This window comes from Oryctolagus cuniculus, chromosome 10 (genome assembly GCF_051225735.1).
Source record: "Oryctolagus cuniculus isolate XC-2025 breed Fujian yellow rabbit chromosome 10, ASM5122573v1, whole genome shotgun sequence".
NCBI classification, from domain to species: domain Eukaryota; kingdom Metazoa; phylum Chordata; class Mammalia; order Lagomorpha; family Leporidae; genus Oryctolagus; species Oryctolagus cuniculus.
Window position 1 is genome coordinate 43,478,086 of NC_142876.1, and position 19,766 is coordinate 43,497,851.

Sequence of the window (19,766 nt, forward strand, 5' to 3'; positions counted from 1 at the left end):
CCTCTGTGAAGAGGGGGAGCGACATAATGGTGCCGTGACTCGGATAGGTAAACCTAGGCAGGGTTTAGTGTCGTTCCTCCACGAAGAGGGGGAGCGACAGTAATAAAGGTGGGGCTGGCATTGTGGCACAGTGGGTTAAGCTCTGTTTGAGTTGCAGGCATTCCATATTACAGTGTTAGTTCAAATGTCATCTATTCTAATTCAGATCTAGTTAAGATAGTTTAAGTACTTGTACCCCTGCTCCCCACGTGGGAGACCAGAATGGAGTTCCTGGCTCCTGGTTTTATCCTGGCCAAGATCTGGCTATTTAGGCCACTGGGGAAGTGAACCAATCTCTTTCTTTCTCTCTCTCTCTCTCTCTTGCTCTCTTACTCTCTTGCTCTCTCTTTCTCACTCTGCCCTTCAAATAAGTTAATTAATGAATTAAGATATGGTAAAAGGTATTCACTCACAGTACAAAATAATGGATAGAAGTAGAGTAGATCACATTTTGGGTTCCACTGGGGACAAAAAAATCCACAGGGCTCTGAAATGCTTGACCCTTGAAACTCCAGGGCTCTTCATTTTTCACTGTCTGAATATTCCTTCAGGAATTAAACAATTACTGCTTTCTTCTAAAAATGAATATATCTTATATGATCCATTTTAATTTTCGTGTTTTTGGGGGGAGCTCTATATAAAATCTAGTTAGTACAACTGGAGGCTGATGACATATGTTTGTATTTTGTTAGTTCTTCATGTCTAGGGTGTTTTAATTTCCATACATTATGGTGTACAAGTATAATTATAAATATAATGAACACATGTATTTGGCAAGGCCCTGGCACTTAAGTGGAGACCACCTTTGTGCAAACACCAACCAGCAAATTCGACAGAAATGGATTAATAGTGTCTGTCTACTTCTTTCCTTCTTTCCTTCCTCTCTTTCTGCTTACTTCATTAATTTACTAACTCGCTATATATTTATTTAGGACTTACTGTATATATTCTTCATTGCACTGAGGTTATTTGAAAAACACAAGAATGTGTTTCAAGGGTTTCTAATCAAGCTTCTATTTGAACAATGAAACATTCATGAAGATAAGCAAGAAAGATTGAGTTATTATTATGTAAAATAATGTTTTTTTCAAACTATAACTTTCCAGTTGGGGTCAGCATTATGGCACAGCAGGGTAAGCCACTGTTTGTAATGCTGTCATCCCATATCAGAGTGCTTCTCTGCTTTCTATTCAGCTTCCTGTTTATGTGCCTTGGAAGTCAGGGAAAGATGATCTGAGTGGGCCTCTGCCACACGGGAGACCCAGACAGATTTCTGGCCTCCTGGATTTGGCCTGGCCCAGCCTTAGCCATTGCAGCCATCTGGGAAGTAAACCAATGGATGGGAGATTCTCTCTCTGCCTCCCACTCCCCACCTCTCAATCTTTGTCACTATGCTTATCAAATAAAGAGGTAATTTTTTTTTAAAAAAAGCTGCCAACCATCCTTTTCTTGCTCTATAACAAGTTTATTTAGTTGTGACCATCTTTACCAAAAAACAAAACATATAGGAGAAAAATGTCAAATATAAATGTGTATTGCATGTAATAAAATATATTTTCATAAAACTTTTGGGTGACATATATAGTTAAGTATAATATATATTACATATATATATATATATATATAGTATGGCAATGTAAAGTGTGTGCTTTACCACAAGACGATTTTAAAAAATGAAAGACACTATCCAGAAGCATTTAGAGGCAAGTGACAGGTTTTTTTTTTTTTTTTTTAACTTGAAAGGAAGCTTCTTAAAGCTGAAAGTACTTAAATGAAGTCTAGAGAAAATAGGATAACTTTTGGGATGGAAGAGCTACCAAAAAGACTTCTACTATTGTGAATTAAGGTATAATGATAAGAGAAAGTAAACTCTACAGAGCTGGCTTACTTGTGAATGAATGACATGTTTCCAGAAACTTTTAGGAAACACTGATCAGTATCCAACAAAATTTATCTTCCTACTAGGAATCATCCTCAGTCTTTGATGCCACAAAGGAGATTTTTGAGTTGTTCCTGTTAGGTATACCACATGATTTGGGGGGGACTCAAAACATGTTTCTGCCCCATTGCTTATCCCCAGTACTGGTTTAAGAAACTAAGAATATATATATATATATATATATATATATAATCTATATCTACCTATATAGATAATATATATAGATGATATATTTTCAAATGTGAAAGGCCTAAACATAAATACCCAAAATTCAACAAATTGAAAGTGATACCCCCAGCGCACTTTTATTTGATTCACTTGTGACTTCTACTGGACAGTGCTTTCTCTGAGCTGTAATTACTGGGCAAAAATCCAAGGACTCAAGACAACTGATTCATTTTAGCATTTTTTTTTTAATACAAAAGGAGGAAATAAGAAGAATAAAAGCAGTCAGGGTGGGCTCTGGAGAAGGGGAGCTGTTTTTGCAGGAATCTTGCAAGTTAATGAGAATTCACCCGGGACTCAAGAGGGATGGAGACAGAGGAGGAGAAAGGAGGAGACTGGGGGAAGGAGGGAGGAGGGGGGAGAGATAAAAACTCTTCCTTTGCAGCTGGCCCTCTCCCTCATTTGTTGCTCCAATAAGCAGTAATTAGGTCCTGAGCTAATGGTGTCAGCTGATCTGCTGTTTTTAGGCTAGACCCAGAGGAATCTCCATGGAAACCCTGCTGGAGTCGTCCCCCCACCTGGATGCTGCCGGCTCCTTTCCGCCACCTGGCTGCCGCCCGGCCCGCTGCTACCTCCTCCTGCCTCTAACCTGCAGCCTGCAGCATGCGCACTGCCCCCGGGATCCCTAAATGGGACAATTCTGCCCGTGACGTCAGCGCCCAGCCGTCTCCACAGAAACTTTTGTCCCATTGGCCAATCACAGAGCTTGAAAGGGGCCGGGGAGGGGAGGGTGGGAGGAGAGGGGAGTGGGAGGGGTGGGGGTGAGGGGAGAGGCGAGAGGTTTAGTGTGTGGAGCTGCTCGCGCTCCGCCCGGGCTGTCAGTCCCGGCTCCAGCCGCCGCGAGACCTTCCCGGAGACGCGCGCACACACGGCGCACCCCCCGCACACCGCACACTCTCGCGCCCTGGCTCTCCCTCACACACACGCACACGCACTCCGCCTGGCCGAGCAGGAGCCACTGACCATTTTGCAAGTGCCAGGACCAGCTGCCGCGCGGTGGGCACGGGCACCCCGCATTCCCACTCAGGGCTTTCGTCCGGCAGGCGACGACGAGTGGCGAAGGTGGCCTGGGACCCTGAGCCGGCGCCGGGCACCGCTCGGGCCGCCTTCCCGGCGCAGCGGCTTCCTGGGACGCGCGCGGGCCTCGGCCCAGAGTAGAATAAAGAGGAGCGGCCGCCGCCGCTGCGCGAGGAGGATGGGAACTCCTATTTCCAGCACCGTGGCACGCGGATGGAAATCCTGAATGGAGGAACCGCTGACTTCCTTTGCCTGGGAAAATCGTCCTGAGGAACTCGTATCTGGCGTCCCTGCGCGGCGGAGGGGGTGTCCGTGACGTGGCGGGAGGGGAAAAGCGACAACCGAAACCTCCCGGGTGAACTGCAAACTGTGACCAAGCAGCGGGGGAAACGACGCTTCTGTGTATTCTCATTTCCTGCCCAGGGTTCCAAGCATCTCTGTTATAAACTTACTTCTATGCCGGGCACCCCGGTGCCGCAGAAGCCTGAGGAGTGCTGGCCGGGGCCGGGTCGCCATCCCGGAGACCCGCGGCCGGCGGCCTGCCTTCGTACCCACGCCCTCCCGGAACCCGTATCTGTTTGGGGCACCGGCGCCGACCCTGGGAACTACCGGCCGAGCCCTCTATGAAGGCGCCGCTCCTTGCTGGGACCTAACTCCTAGAACCTAGATGCGGGGCTGCAATTTAGCCCCAGTGCACCTGAAGACGTGCTATTTTAACGCGTTTTTAAAATTATCTTGCCTTCCCTCCACCCCCTCGTCTTAAAAAAAAAATCCCGTAAAACGGAATTTTGATAGGCTTAAAGACATGACAGGTAAGAACTTTCTGTTTTTCTAGTTCCTTCCCTGCCGGTCACCCGGAAGGCCGAAGCGGAGCAAGGAGAGCCCAGGGACGCGTGTGCCCTGCGGGGCTTGCAGGCGCTCCGCCCGGCGGCTGCTTTCGGGAGCGGCGCAGCCCTCGCTCCCGGACCGGCGGCCGAGGAAGCTTCCCGGGCGCGCGCGGGGAGGCGGCGCTGCGCTCCCACCTGCCCTGCCCGGGACGCAGCCCGGGGTGAGGCGTCGAGGGAGCGCCCCGGGTCAATATTGAGATTTTTAATAAACCCAGGAATAGGATTTTAATTATTCAGAGCCCAGCTCCTCTGGGCCAAATGCTGTTGGGATGGTCCTGGACACACAATATTAAAGAGCCCCATCACCGAGAGGACGGGAAAAGCGTCCGAGCCCTCCGCTGCTCTTACGAATGAGCCAGACTGGCTAGCACAGGGCATTGATTGCCGGTGCCCAACTGGACCCTCCTCCCCGCTGCCCGTTCCTCCCCCCTACCCCACCCCCCCACCCCCAACCCGAGGCAGGCTCCCGCGGCGGCCGGGACCTCGCGTCCCCGCATCGTGGCCAGGGCTGCATCTTTCATGAGCCCGGGGTGAACAGGTGCGAAGTGCGCTGGGAGCATCCGGCCGGCGGCGGCCGAGCGCGGGGAACATGGAGAGCGAGCGCGACATGTACCGCCAGTTCCAGGACTGGTGCCTCAGGACTTACGGGGACTCAGGCAAGACCAAGACGGTGACCCGTAAGAAATACGAGCGGATCGTCCAGCTCCTCAACGGCTCCGAGTCGAGCTCCACGGACAACGCCAAATTTAAATTCTGGGTCAAATCGAAGGGCTTCCAGCTGGGCCAGCCGGACGAGGTCCGCGCGGGAGGCGGCGGAGCCAAGCAGGTGCTCTACGTGCCGGTCAAGACCACGGTGAGTGACTCGCCTGCCTCTGTTATTTGTCTGCCCGAGCAGCCCGGCGGGGCGGGAGGAGAGGGGGGAGCCGAGAGCCACCGTTGGCTCTTGTGCCCCCACCCTCCCCAACCCCCTCCTCAAGTCGTCCCCGCTCGCAGCAGCCAGGCGCGGTTTCCCCCCGCCGTGGCGTCTTTGTGGTCCTTTATTTTAAAGCGGCAGCGCGCACCTCCGTAGCCCCTCCGCCCTCCCCGCCTCCCCGGCTCGGGGACCAGCCGCCGAGCCTCCTAGCCCCGGCCGGGCGGCGTCCGGCAAGCGTCCAGCGTCCTCGGGCTGGGCCATTGTCCCACGTCCTTCGCTGGACGCCTGGCGCGTGTGCCACCGCCGCCACCGCGCGCATAAAAGGCCAGGCTGGAACCCTAGCCTCACGCTCTGATAACAGACGATGCTGATCGATAGGCGACAGTGTCTCCTTATTGGCACAAAGCCCGCGGGTGGCGGTCGCGGCGGACGAGGGGTTTCCCCCGCACGCTGTCGGGGTTTATTGTTAGCCGCCGCGCGTGAGACGCGGGGCAGCGCGAGCTCCTTGGAGGGTCCCGGAGATCGCGGTCACGACTGTTTAGATTGCAGATGAGGTCCTGGGGATGCGTCCTCCCCGCCTCCCTCCCCCCACAGCACTCCCCCCCCCCATTCCTTTCCTCACTTCCCGGTTCCACAAATAAAGCCGCAGCTAGATGATGAGCAACAAAGAGAGATGGGTTTGAGCGCGATCAGATGGGGTGTGTGTGTGTGCGCGCGCGTGTGTGTGTGTCCCTCTTTCTGGGGTGGCTCCAGTCTCATGGCCACAAAGCTCCAGCCTGGGCGCCGCTAGAGGTGACTGGCCCTGGGAGCTGAGTCTGGCTCAACCTCACACGCAGATGCCTGTGGGGCTGGGGAGCCGCGGCAGCGTGGATTTGCAGATGAGCCGCCTAAGACCTTTCTGCATCGTGCCACGGTGGGTGCTCGCTTGGAGTAGGGGTGGGGGAGGCTTCTGGCATCCTTTGTATTTTTGCCTCGCGGTGCTGTGGTTTCCTGAGCATTTGCTCCTTACCCCCACCCCGCCCCTCCCTCACTGGCAACTGTTTCCTCGTGCAGGATTCCTGGAGGATGCTAGGAAGGAGAGGGCTTGGACGCCAGGCTGTGTCTGGCGGGGGTGCACATTCATTTAGAAATGGGTTGTTCAGAGCGGTATTTGGAGGACTCTTTGAGGTTTGGAAAGCAGCTGGTGGCTTCCTGAGATTAATTAAGAATATTGTTTGGAGCTTGTGTATTTCTTTGGAAATTCGTATGAAAAATGGAACATGGAAATAAAGGTAAAATGGAAACACTTGAAAGTTCTGTCGCTGTTTTAATGTTCTACTGTTGGAAGGTTTCTTGGAGGTAGATCTGTAGATATACTGTCTCTCAGAGCATATGGCACTGTTAAAGACAATGCTGAGATTACTGTCTTGCTTTACTAAATAATGAGGACTAGCCTGGCATGAATTAGAACTGAGGCTTATTTACATCTGGATGAGCCAGAGTCTGTTATAGAGAATGGAGTGTTTTTGATTCATTTGTATTGGCAGTTATGTAGAAAAATAATTCATTGTTAGAATAAATCAGAATTCAAAAGAAGAATGTATTTTTCTTTGGGCAGACCTAGCTAACGGAGTGAATAAAATAATTTAAGATATGTTTACAACTTTTAAAACTAATCTCTTATATGTCAAAAATAAACATATCTAGGAAGTTTGTTTTTCATTTCTTTTATGTTAAACTTAGGTTCCTTGGTGTAACTGTCAGATAGCTTCACACATATGTCTTGGTGCAATAAGCTTATACTTGTATAGTTTTGACTACTCCTATATTCACACATATGTCTGTATAAAAGATTAATTTTTAAAATTGTATATGATATAAATTCTGTGCTTTTTAAAAGCACTAAAATAATCCTGGGTTCCAATTATTTAAAACAGCATTCTCGTGCTGTGATACCCATATTTTCATTTAAAATTTAGTGCAGAGTTAAAGAATTACTGACAAGGCATCCTATGCAGAGACAACTCCAAGGGCGAAGAGAAAGTAAAATGTCTTTCTCTGTTCAGTAGAGTCCCTATATTTATGGGAGAAAGAATAATTCATCAGGTGATATTCTTAGATAATAGTTTCCGTGTAGTATTTAAGAGCTCTGCTCTTCTTTCAAGCCAGTGTTGAGCTGTTAAAGAGGTTTTTAATTCATGAACTCTTCCATTGCTCTTTATGGAATTTTTCTACTGCTCCTGACAGTGTTTCAGGCTCCTCCTCCTCTGAGAGACAGCCAATCATCATTTCAATGAGTTGAAAAATAAATAAAAGATCTCCTTTTTATCATGTTCCCTCACTTCTCAAATTATTTTCCCTTAAATATATGGATTTTTCTTTATAACAATAAGTGTACAATCACCAATAAGACAAAACTATGTTTTCCTTTAAATCAAAGGCATATAGTGGTAGAAATGAAGACTTGTATTTGAATGGTGTTTTCAATAGACGAAGAATCATCCTCAGCTGCTTGAGGTTTGAGACTCCGTGGTTCCTTTTGCTGTCGATGAGAGATGCTTTGCTCTTGATGTTGCAGTAATCCACTGCTGCTGGTAATTAGACATCATTACTTCTGCGAAAAGGGAAAGAGAAAAGGGGAGAGGACAGGCCAGGGATAATTAACTACTTTAGTTTAATGAAAGAAAGGGAGGCCAGTAGCAACTGGGAGGTTATCCTAGACAGACCACATGGACATAATTGCAACAAGACCAGTTTTCAGTCTTGTAGTTATAGAAGCTTGGTTTTACGTTTTATTCTCCCAAAAGAATAGATGCAGCTTTGCAAATGCTCTTCTCCCTAAAGCCTAAACTTAGCTGATGATCAAATCAAGTCAAGTGACAACTGACTTGAAATAAAACTGTTGATCAACTACTGGAAAAGATAAATATACCCTTCACTATTTGTCCTAGCCATATCTGTCTGAAACTGAAGGGACACATTTGTCAGTGATGTTTGGATTGCTCAGTGGCCGAGGAGGTATTGTTTGGTCACCAAGCAACATCCTCCTGCCACTCAGCCATTTTAGGTCTGGGGTAGGACCTGTGCTTTATGCGTGCGTGTGCTCACACGTGCTCACGCAGGTGCAACTGTTGAGCATCCAATTTGTTTATTTCCATACAACAATCTTATTTTTATATGTTCTTTCATTCAAGGTGGCAGGAATTTAGAAAAATGATATAAGTAACTTAAAGCACATCTGCAAAAGGTATAATAAATGACTGACATTGATTATGACTAACTTTTAATACAGGGTAATTTTGAATTAGCTCCACTGCACTTCACTCTGTTTTACTTCTTTGATACTTGTATTCAGTGTGTTTTTAAAATTTTGGATCATGCCTGACATTTTGCTTTTTGGTAATAGGTAGTTGAAACATAACACTTCATGATTTAAACTAGCTAAATGCATTACACCACTTGATGTTGAAGGGTAAACGTAGAAAATAATCAGAAAATTCATTAAGGCTTTATGTTAGGAATATGAGTACATTATTGTGTATTTTTTAAAAAACCACTGTATTGTATAAAACATAAAGAAATTTGGTTAGCTGATGTTTTTTTCTTTCAGTCTTAAGCAAAGTAATGAATATTGAGATTATAGTCAAATAATGTGAGCAATACTTCTCTTGCCTGTATTTGTAGGAACTGACACTAACGCCTAAATTTTGTCATTTGTGTATATTTTTTCCTCATTTGTTCCACTACAGAACACAAGATGAATTTTCACTAAGAAAGGAATATGTATTATCTTTAGTCATATCACTTAAAACTGATGATTTATTCAGTTCTGCAATCTGCAGGCTTGGATTTCATATTGTTCTTGCTGTGCATACCACTAATTGATTACTGTACAGTGATTACAATGAATATTCATGGATCTGTTCATAAATAGTTACTGCTTTGTTATTTCACTATGGTTTTAGTCACCAATCTTTTATGCTATATCAGGGTGAAAGAAATTATGGTTTACTAGGTGACTATATACATTTCCACCTGGTAGAACTTTCTGCCTTAGGCGTACTTCCCATATATTAGATTTCTTGCCAGGAATTTGCTACAGAAATTCCAGAAAACAAAGCTGAGGAACTGTGCCAGCTAACCATTATGATACTTTGCATCTATGACACAGAGGTAATAGGGGTCACTGAGATGGAAGTCCATGTGTGCTCATCTCTTCTTCTTCCACACTGGGTGTTACTGCTGATAGTGCATTTTTTCCTCACTTAGACTGGGAGACCCTATATAGCATTGGCTTTTGGGGTCAAATACAAGAATGATTCTCAGTAATGTGTTTAACATGAGTGGTTCCTTTTGGCGTTGAGAGGAATAAATAAAAAAATGAGGGGTGAGCTTTTGAGTTCATGGTTAAGCCACTGGTTAGACTGCTTGAATCCTGTACTGGAGTACTTAGGTTTGATGCCTGGCTCCAGGTCCCAGTGCAAGCTTCCTGCCAATGCAGGAAGTAGCAGTGATGGTTCAGGTTATGGGTTCCTGCTACCAAAGTAGGAAACCTGGATTGAGTCCGTGGTTCCTGTCTTGGAGCTTGTGCTGGGCTGTTAGGGGTCATTTGGTAAGTGAGCCAGCAGATAGGAGCATTCGCCTTTCTCTCTCTCTCTCTCTCTCTCTCTTTCTCTCTTTCTCTTCCTCTTTCACAGACACACAGACACACACACACACACCTCTCTTTCTCAAGTGAATGAATTTTTTAAAAAATGACAAGTCACTAGCATGGTGACTATGTAAACTCTCAGGGAATAATGGGTGCTTTAACTGGAGGTCACTCTGACATAAGTATTAAAGGGCAGGGGGCACGTAAAGAGAGAACTCCTCAGAATGCAAGGAGGAAACGTTTTGGTACATGGAGACTATCTCATGCTTATTTTCTAAGATAGCAGTTCTTGACGTTCCCAGTGGCTCTTCCATGTCTTATCTGTCAACACCGTGGAAGTGGAGTGGGGGTTAGGGACAAGATGCAGCTCTTCTATAAACTTCCTGAGCCAGCTGAGAAAGATTTCACTCTCCACCCTCATTACTTGGGATGGAGGAAAGATGACAAAGCAGAACAGGGATAAGACAACACAACCTTCAAGAACCTTAATCACAGAGACCTGTTTCGTTGTTTTGTATAATTGGAATGATTGAAGTGAATCCAATATGTTTTAGGTTACATTTATTTTCATATTTTTTTGGATAACAACTAAACTTCATATACAATATAGATGTCAGGAAGCATGATAAGGTAGGCAGAGTAGACTTTTAGAGCATGATTTAAATCCTAGCTCTGACATTTTCTGGAGCTGTAAGTTGGCTAAAGCCTCTTAATTAAAGATGCAGATTCCTCTTTGTAAAAAGTCAAAGTGATACTTTCCTAAGTAGTTTTTCCTAGGAATAACATTTAAAGTATATAATTTCTTTTTTTAAAGATATTATTTATTTGAGAGGTGGAGTTATGGACAGTGAGAGAAAGAGACAGAGAGGTCTTCCTTCTGTTGGTTCACTCCCCAAATGGCCGCAACGGCTGGGGCTGCGCTGATCTGAAGCCAAGAGCCAGTAGCTGCTTCTTCCTGTTCTCCCACGCAGGTACAGGGGTCCAAGGAATTGGGCCATCTTCTACTGCTTTTGCAGGCCATAGCAGAGAGCTGGATTGGAAGAGGAGAAGCAGAGACTAGCATCAGTGCCCATATGGGATGCTGGCGCTGCAGGCGCAGGGTTAACCTACTGTTTCACAGCGCCGGCCCCATAAAGTATATAATTTCTATTATATGTATTAATATTCATAAAATAATATATAAGAATATATAAACAAACACACAAAGGGTATGACATACATAGCCTATACATATTAATGTTGAAAAAGTTGTTTTAAGCATTAACAAAACAAAAACATCAAGATAAAATTATGATTAAATGTATGTTATGAATTCAAAATTGCACTGCAATACGGAGTCAAAATATAAGGCACATATGTATATACATATATATTATTCAGATATTTATTCTACTCAGTCTATTTTTGTAAAATGAATGTACCTTGTAAAAGTGATACTCTCTCATTACTTTAAAAATCTAAGTGAAATGGGAAGAAAAATAATTTTAAAATGTCATATCAAACATCCTTTCTAGACATAACCATCATCAGGTAATGAAAATCTTTCTAGATGTCTCTCTAAGCATATATACCAAAAGATTAAATATAATGACTAAAAGTTATATATGGACAAGCAGAAACAATTTCCCAAAATTTGAACAAAAGTCATACGCTAATTTAGGAAGAACAAAATATAACATGACTAAGATGTAACAAAAGAGGAAATACATAAATTCAACTAATTGCTAATATATAAATGTTTCTTATAAGTGGTATTTATTCTTAAGTTAATAGAAAAGATTAAAGAGGACTAAATGATTGAATTACATTTATTTTTCCTATGGAAAATTTCAGTTTCATTCAATATCAGTGACTTTCTCCAATGACAAATGAAGAGTAAGCACATCTTTTCTTCTTCCCACCCTATTGTTATTTAGCTCCTGGTTCATATCACATTTATTCTATTATAATTTTATTATATTATTATGTTTATACTGTCAAAGCTTTTGCTATTAAGTTAAAATATATAAATTTGTTCTCATAATTATTTCTCCTTTGTTCCTATTTAAAAGCTTATTATCTGTTCTTTTATTTGGTTTTCTTTACTCATAATGCTCTATTTGATTAACTCTAATTCCTGATTATCATATTTTTTTTACCAAGAAAGGTTCATGTGCTCTATTTTTGGCAGTGTATATGCAATTGAGGATATTTGTGCTTTGCCTTTACACTGAAGGAGAACTTAACCAGGTGTAGATGCTTTATTTTGCTCTTTCCCCAAAAATATTGTAGATAATTTCAGTGCTCTGTAAAATTCAAAGGCAAATCTGTTTTTCTCAATTTCATGGAATTTTTTTACTCCTTTATCTTCAAAATCAAATAATTCCATTAAGGTATATTTAAATTTCTTGCCTCCCTCTGTTTATCCTGGGTAACTGTACTCTTGTTCGTGGCTTCACTTGTGTCCATGATCTGATGGTTTTTGATGCTTATCTTTTGAAATCCAGATCTATATTTGGGATTTTCTTCTGGATGTTTCCACTCAAGATATCCCAAATTATATGTTTTTCTTTTGTAACTGATTCATGTCACTCAGCTTAATGTCCCAAGATTCATTTATGTTGCAATATGCGAAAGCTTTTTTTTCCTTTTTAAGGCTGAATAATATTCCATTGAATGTATCTGCCACATTGTGTTTATCCATTCATCTATTGATGGTCATTTGGATTGTTTCCTCCTCTGGGCTATTGTGAACCATGCTGCTTTGAAAATGTGTGTGGAAATATATCTCATTGACACTGTACTTTCGATTCTTTTGGACATGTGTATCTACCCAGAAGTAAGATTGTTGCATCATATGATATTTGCATTTTTAAATTTTGAGGAACTGCTTACTGTTTTCCATAGCACTTGCACTATTTTATAATTCTATCAAGAGTGCACAGGGTGGGTGCTCTTTAAGGAAAAGCAACTGATAACTTTTTTCCTCATCTAGAGCATTTCAATGAGCAGACTTAAGCAATTGCAAGTGCTGAATGTAATGCAATTTATAGTAATATTATATTAATGCCTGACATTTATGAAGTTCTTTCTATAGGTTAATTAGTGTTATTTGCACTTTAAGCAAAAGACTCCCTTTAATCTTCACAAAAATCCCGTGTTATTAACATTTTTTATACGGATGTGAAAATTGTGGTTTAAGTTAAAATGAATTTTAAAAATCACACCACTTGGGGGGAGAAACATTTCAACTGGATTCCAAAATACTTGTGTTAAATCACTGATCTCCAAACTTAAGATAATGTACCCCAATTGCTTAAAAATGTGAATAATCCCCCAAGATTATAAATTATAGATATTTGCCACTGTACCAATTCTTAGTACATTCTAAGATATATTAAATATAAATGTACAGGCCTGAGATCAATATTAGTATAAATACAATTTTAATATTTTCTTCTTCACCTTGATAGATTATCTCATGCTCTCCAGGAGGTAAGAATATATCAATTTGGAGACAGTTATTCTAGTTCATTATACACTGTCACCTCAAAGTAGAATACTGTGACTAAAACTTATACTTGAGTTAAAGTGGGACCCCCTGCATTACAGGGGATGCTTTTATAATTAACTATTACAACATTAAAAATAATGCTTTGGGGCTGGCGCTGTGGCACAGCGGGTTAACGCCCTGGCCCGAAGTGCCAGCATCCCATATGGGCAGTGGTTCTAGTCCCGGCTGCTCCTCTTCCGATCCAGCTCTCTGCTGTGGCCTGGGAAAGTAGTGGAAGATGGCCCAAGTCCTTGGGCCTCTGCACCTGCGTGGGAGACCCAGAAGAAACTCCTGTCTCCTGGCTTTGGATCAGCACAGCTGCAGCTGTTGCGGCCAATTGGGGAGTGAACCATCGGATAGAAGACCTTTCTTTCTCTCTGCCTCTCCTCTCTCTGTGTAACTCTGACTTTCAAATAAATAAATCTTAAAAAAAAAACCCTTAATTTTAAAGATTCATAACATCTAGGAAACCATTATACACATTTGATGTTTGTGCCATCAGACAGATTATTTCATCAAAGCCATTTTCAGAGCACAGTCTAGAGTAGTTGAACTGTAAGACACAGTGAGGGATGAGGTTGAAAAATTAGCCTTGGGTAAAATTATGGAAGCCATGGAGTAGAGGCTGCATTCTGTAGGAAATGGCAGCTGTCATTCAGCAGGGATGTCATGATTTAGTAGAGTTGATATTTCTCAGTGGTTTATGTATGTTCCAAAATGTAAGTCAAGTGAGTAAAGAATAAAAAGTAAATAGTTGCTTCTACTCAGTACATGGTTGGAAACAGTTTAGAGGTAATAAAATCAAGTTGTCAAGATTTAAATCAATATAATTTAACATATTTATGTTACTGAGTAATTGAGTAATGCTATATAAATATCTCAGACTTTATTAATTTTAGTAAAATGTGAAAATATAAATGTTAAATAAGAATGGATTTGAAGGCACTTGAATACAGATCAAATCATTTGATAGCAGACAGGTGCTTTTTTTCTTCTTTTGAACTTGAGAAAAAATAACTGTTGATCTCTTGGTTATTACTTTGTCCAAAACCACAAAATCATTCTATTGGAAAAATCCTTCTAAAAGCTTACACAAACAAGCTTTCTTCAAAGTAAAGTGAATGTTTCAAATATTTCTCAAACGTGTAATTTATGCTTTAAAGCAATGTGCTAAATCTCACCCCAAGTTGTTTCTTCTTTAGACTTCTTTGACTTTATACCATATACCTGTGTCTACCACTAAGGGTCTTCCTTATGTACAGATTTTTGTACAATGTGGCAGAACTCTGCAAGTAGCCCTTTCCCTTGCATAATGTCCTTCTCTTTAAGTGTGGGTGCAACCTGTAAATATTATGAGCTGTCACTCTCTTGGTTATCCTATATGGTAAGGCTGACTTTAAGAAAAAGGGCTCTTTCAGGTGAATCTGGTCTAGCCACATTAGACTTCTGAAAGCAGGGACGATTTTTTCCCCCTTGACTGGCACCAGAAGAGGAGGTGAGATTGATTCAGAGCTTGTATAATCAAGGAAAAGGAAGGTTTCTCTTGCTGAGATTGATATGGGCATATAGCATATTTATATAGCTGAGAGTACTTACATTAATTCCTTATCTTGGATACTGTGAGTAATGCTCTAGTAAACTTGGTAGTGCAGGTGAGTCTTGATAGACTGATTTAGTCTCCTTTGAATATATAGCTGGTAGTGGGATTTCCAGATCATATACTAGTTTTGTTTTTAATATTTGGAAGACCTACCATTCTGTTTTCCTTAATGAATGTACTACTTGACATTCCTACTAACGGTATGTAAAGGTTTCCTTTCCTTCACTTCTTTGCTAGTACTTATATTTTGTCTTTTTGAGATTAGCCATTCTAACAGGAGTAACTGGGTATCTCATTATGATTTTAATTTGTATTTCACTAATTAGTGATATTGTGCATTTTTGTAATCTTGTGTTGGCCATGTGTATGTCTTCTTTGTGAAATATCTACTCCAGTCTTTTGCCCATGTGTAAATTGAGTTTTTTTGTTTTCTTGCTATTGAGTTGTTTGAGTTCCTTATATATTTTGGATATAACTCTTACTTGATGCATAGTATGCCAATATTTTATCCATTCTGTAGCTTATCTTTTCACTCTGTTGATTGTATCTTCTGATATGCAGAAGCTTTTTACTTTGATGTAATCCTGTTTGCCTGTTTTTGCTGTTGTCTGTGCTTTTGAGATCTTATCTAAAAAATTATCCCTTGTGTTTTCTTCAAATGGTTTTCAGTTTTAGATCTTACATTTAAGTCTTTAATACATTTTGAATTTTTATATATGGTGAATAAATAGAATATTATTCAGCCACAGAAGATTAAAATCCTACCACTTGGCACCATATGCATGACTCTGGAAGACATTAAGTTAAGTGAAATAGGCCAGGCCCAGAAAGACAAATACTGCGTGATCTCATTCATAAGTGGAATCTAAAGTAAAAAGTTAATCTCATAGAAATACAAAGCACAATGTTGGATTCCAGAGGCTGTGGTAGTTGAAGAAAGATGTAAATCAAAGGATATATAATCACAGTTTTATTGGAAGAAAAATTTTGACCAATCTATTGTAAAACATGGCAACCGTAGTTAATAATAACATTGCATTCTTGAAAAATACTACAAGTGGATGTTAAGTGGTGTCACTACAAGAATCATGATACGACATCATGCATTTGTTAATTAGTTATATTTAACCATTCTACTCATTCTACTAAGTATATATACTTTTCAACTTCTGATTGTACTTGGTAGATATATAAAATCTTATTGATTTTTAAAAAGACCTGAAGTGGCCCTTCAGTGATGAGAGCATGGTTGGCCAACAGCTGTTGAAGCATTCAGGACATTAGTCCTCAACCACAAGGGAATAAATTCTGCAAGTAGCTGAAGAGAACTTGGTGGGGTGGGGTGGCTCTTTCCCTAGCAGACTTACAGCTGCAAATGCAGGTGTCTGACACCTTCACCTCACCTTCTGAGAACCTGAGCAGAGGACTCAGTTAAAATATTGTGGCCTCTGACCCATAGAAACTGAGATAATGTTTGAAAATTCTTAAGCTATTCCATTTTTGGCAATTTGTATACAATAAAAGTGAACTAACAACATAATCTTTTAAAGTAAACTTTCCCCAAAACATTTGAACAATAAAAACAAGTTTTATAAAGCATATTTGGCTAAGTATTATTTGTGATTTAAGATACAACTGGGAACAACTTGCATGTTTTTTTCTTCTAATAATGTGTTGCCATTTCTCTATTTTTTGATGTAATTGCCCATAATTTAGTAAAATATAAAAATTCTGATAGACCATTTGAAATATTTTGTGATTAGTGACTCCTATTAGGAACATATATAATAAATATTTATTATACATTAAAAATAGATGTATAATTAAATTTTCTCTATTCTTTTTCTTTTTTACTTTAATTTATTTTTCTTTATTTGAAAGGCAGAGAGGGACAGAGACAGAGCTCTTTCATCTGCTGATTCATTCCCAAAATGCCTACAACATCCAGGGCTGGGCCAGGCCAACCAGAAGCCTGGAACTCCATCAAGGCCTCTTGCATGGATGACAGGAAACCAAGTACTTGGTCTGTCCCAGCGTATGCATCAGCAGGCAGTAGGAATTGGGAACAGAGCATGGACTCAAACCTAAGCATTCACATATACGGTATATTCATATTTCGAGTAGCATCTTAGCCACTGTGATAAACATCAGTCTCAATGTTTTTGTTTTTAAATGTTATTTTATTATAGTATATAATATATATATATATATATACACACACATATATATATATCCCCTAAATAGGAACAAGGTTACTTATTGTCTTAGTTTTTTTTTAAAGTAGGATACACAGAAATGTATACATCCAGAGACATTATTTTTACACAGTTATTATTTATATTAAAGTAGCTTTGAAAGCTTAATACCTAAAAGACAATGCAACAAAATATAACATATGCTCTCATTTATGAGATATAACCATTCTATAATTTAGTTTTATTTTTAAGATTTTATTTATTGATTTGAAAGGCAGTGTTAGAGAGAGAGAGAGAGAGAGAGAGAGATACAGACAGACATCTTCTGCTTGCTTCCATTCACTCCCCAGATGGCCACAACGGCCAGAGCTGGGATGATCCAAAGCCAAGAGCCAGGAGCTTCTTCTTCCTGGTCTCCCATGTGGGTGCAGGGGCCCAAGTGAAATTGGACAAGGCCCCCTAAATTTTACACTAAAATGTGGCCCCTTAAAGTTCCCTAGAAATGCTATTGGGGGTGTCACATGTGTTACTGGAATTTTGGGTGCCTTACGATTTCACCACAGGCTTATTACTAAATCCCTGATATTAATAAGCCCAAGAGGGTTCTTGCCTAATATTCAGAGAAGAATTCTAAATACCGGCACAGATAAACGAGGCAGCATGGTATGTTTTAAGCTTTTATTTAGTGAGAAAGATGCATAGGAGAGTGAGAGCTTTATTTAGGGGAGAGAGGTGAATAGGGGTTCATACCAAGCACCAGGGACCAGCCACGTGGATGAGCATCTAGGCCAGGAAGCCTAGAGCACATGGCCCGAAGGCCATGCGCCCTGGAGATGCAGGGCTACAGCAGCCACCTCCTGATAAGAGGCCAGGGCGGAAGAGCCAGCCGGGCCACAATGTGTCCGGCTTTTAACCCACTTCCAAAGGGGAGTGGCTAATTAACCTGATTGGCTGGTGGGCACCCAGATGTGGCCAGGTAGGGGCATGAGATCACACAGGGGCGTGGTGAAGGCATGGTCTTCCAGCTCACAAACCTAATCTATTTTAACCTGTATGCCTGCCTACTTCACAAGGAATTGGGCCATCTTCTTCTGCTTTCCCAGGCCATAGCAGAGGCTGGTTAGAAAGTGGAGCAGCCAGGACTCAAGCTGGCGTCCATGTGGGATGCCGGCACTGCACCAATGACTTTACCTGCTACGCTACAGTGCCGGCCTCTGATTCTTTAATTTTGACAATTTATGTTAACATAAAGTTAGATATTTTTAAAAACTTACTAATATTTTGGGAATGTAATATAGAAAATAACAGTAACTGGTCGTTTACTTTTGATATTAGAAACAGAAGTTTTTATCCTCTATTTGGAATTTATTTTGCTTTTTTTCCTCTCTGAGATTTATTCAGTGGCTCTTACATTCTGCTTTTCCTAATTTTAATCAAGTACTCATTTGGGGTGCTTATTCTCACAGTGACATATTTTTCAAGTGTTTCTGAGCTGTTAAAAAACTTGAAGGTTTAGAAAGATTTCAGACTTTAAGATCAAGAGATTGGGAGCTTAATCTTAATGATAAGGAAGTTCTCTCACAAAAACAGGCAGGAATCCTGTTTTGTTAGTAATTTTTCTACTTAATTTTAGTTACAAGTGTTTTGGCAAATACTACTTGAATATTGTGTTTCACCATTGTGTATAAGGGTAATAGTCATTGACTAGTATCTGTGCATTTGGGGGGGGGGTGCTATGGTATAAGAGAGGGGATATTTGTGGGTAAGCCTCAGGCAGCCTTTCTTTTGGTTCCCTGTGGAGCCAACTGCAGTTGCCAGATGGCTAGAGGCTTTTAGGGGTTTAATCTAGGGACATGGGGCAAATCTAAGTGGCCCATATGGGGATGTAATGCCTAGCTTGGTCATATTTGTACCATGCTCTACCCAATTGACCTAATTAGATGAGCTTTTCAAATCTAATATCAAAGGGTTGCTTGAATATCAGATGTGGGTCATTATTCTCTTAGCAGTCTCTCCTTTCATGCTTACTGGTGTTTATTTGAGGTCAAGAAATGGGGTTTTACTGTTTATTGTAGGTTATTTTTCTCTAAAATAGCTACCATTACCAAACAATTAATTTGACTTGTTACTTGGTCTCACTAATTTGGAATATGTTCATTTAGAATCACTAATAATTTGAACAGGGTAAAGTAACATCTTATTAAAGGAGAATTTATCTAAAAATTCATAATTAATAAGAGAGAGAGGGATACACACACATACTTCCATCCCCTGGTTCACTCCCTAGGTATCCACAATAGCCAGGGCTGGGCCAGGCCAAAATCAAGAGTCCAGAGTTTCTTCTGGGTCGCCCACATGGGTAGTGGGGGCCCAAATACTTGGGACATCTTCCGCTGTTTTCCTCAGGCCATTAACGGGGAGTTGGGTCAGAAGTGGAGCAGCTGGGACATGAACTGGTGCTAATATGGGGTACTGGCTTCGCAACTGGCAGCTTTTCTGTTTTACCACAACACTGTCCCCTAAAATTATTTTTTAAATATCTATCTATTGATTTGAAAGTTATAAAGTGAAAGGGAGAGGATTAGAGAGGGAGAGGGAGGAGAGAGAGGAAAACACCCATCCACTGGTTCATTCCCCAGATGATTGCAACTGGCAAGGCTAGGACAAGCAGAAGCCAGGAGCCTGGAATTCCATCTAGGTCTGCCACTTGGGTACAAGGGCCAAACACTTGAGCCATCTGCTGCTACTTTCCCAGGCACATTAGCAGGGAGCTGAAACTGCATTGTGGC

The 19,766-nt window shown here is 41.4% G+C and overlaps 1 protein-coding gene across 7 annotated transcripts in view; it reads left to right on the forward strand.

The window, feature by feature from the left end:
• Window positions 1-4,696: 4,696 nt before the first annotated feature.
• NOL4 (nucleolar protein 4) overlaps window positions 4,697-19,766 on the forward strand; it is a 373,533-nt gene continuing 358,463 nt past the window's right edge. For 5 of the 7 annotated variants that reach the window (XM_051851303.3, XM_002713494.6, XM_008261193.5 and 2 more), the window contains exon 1: window positions 4,697-4,960. In XM_051851303.3, coding sequence (XP_051707263.1) covers window positions 4,697-4,960 — 264 coding nt within the window. Of the gene's footprint in view, window positions 4,961-5,671; window positions 5,934-6,075; window positions 6,292-19,766 lie in introns of those variants that run through there. The other 2 variants (XM_051851300.3, XM_051851299.3) reach the window with 2 other exon arrangements.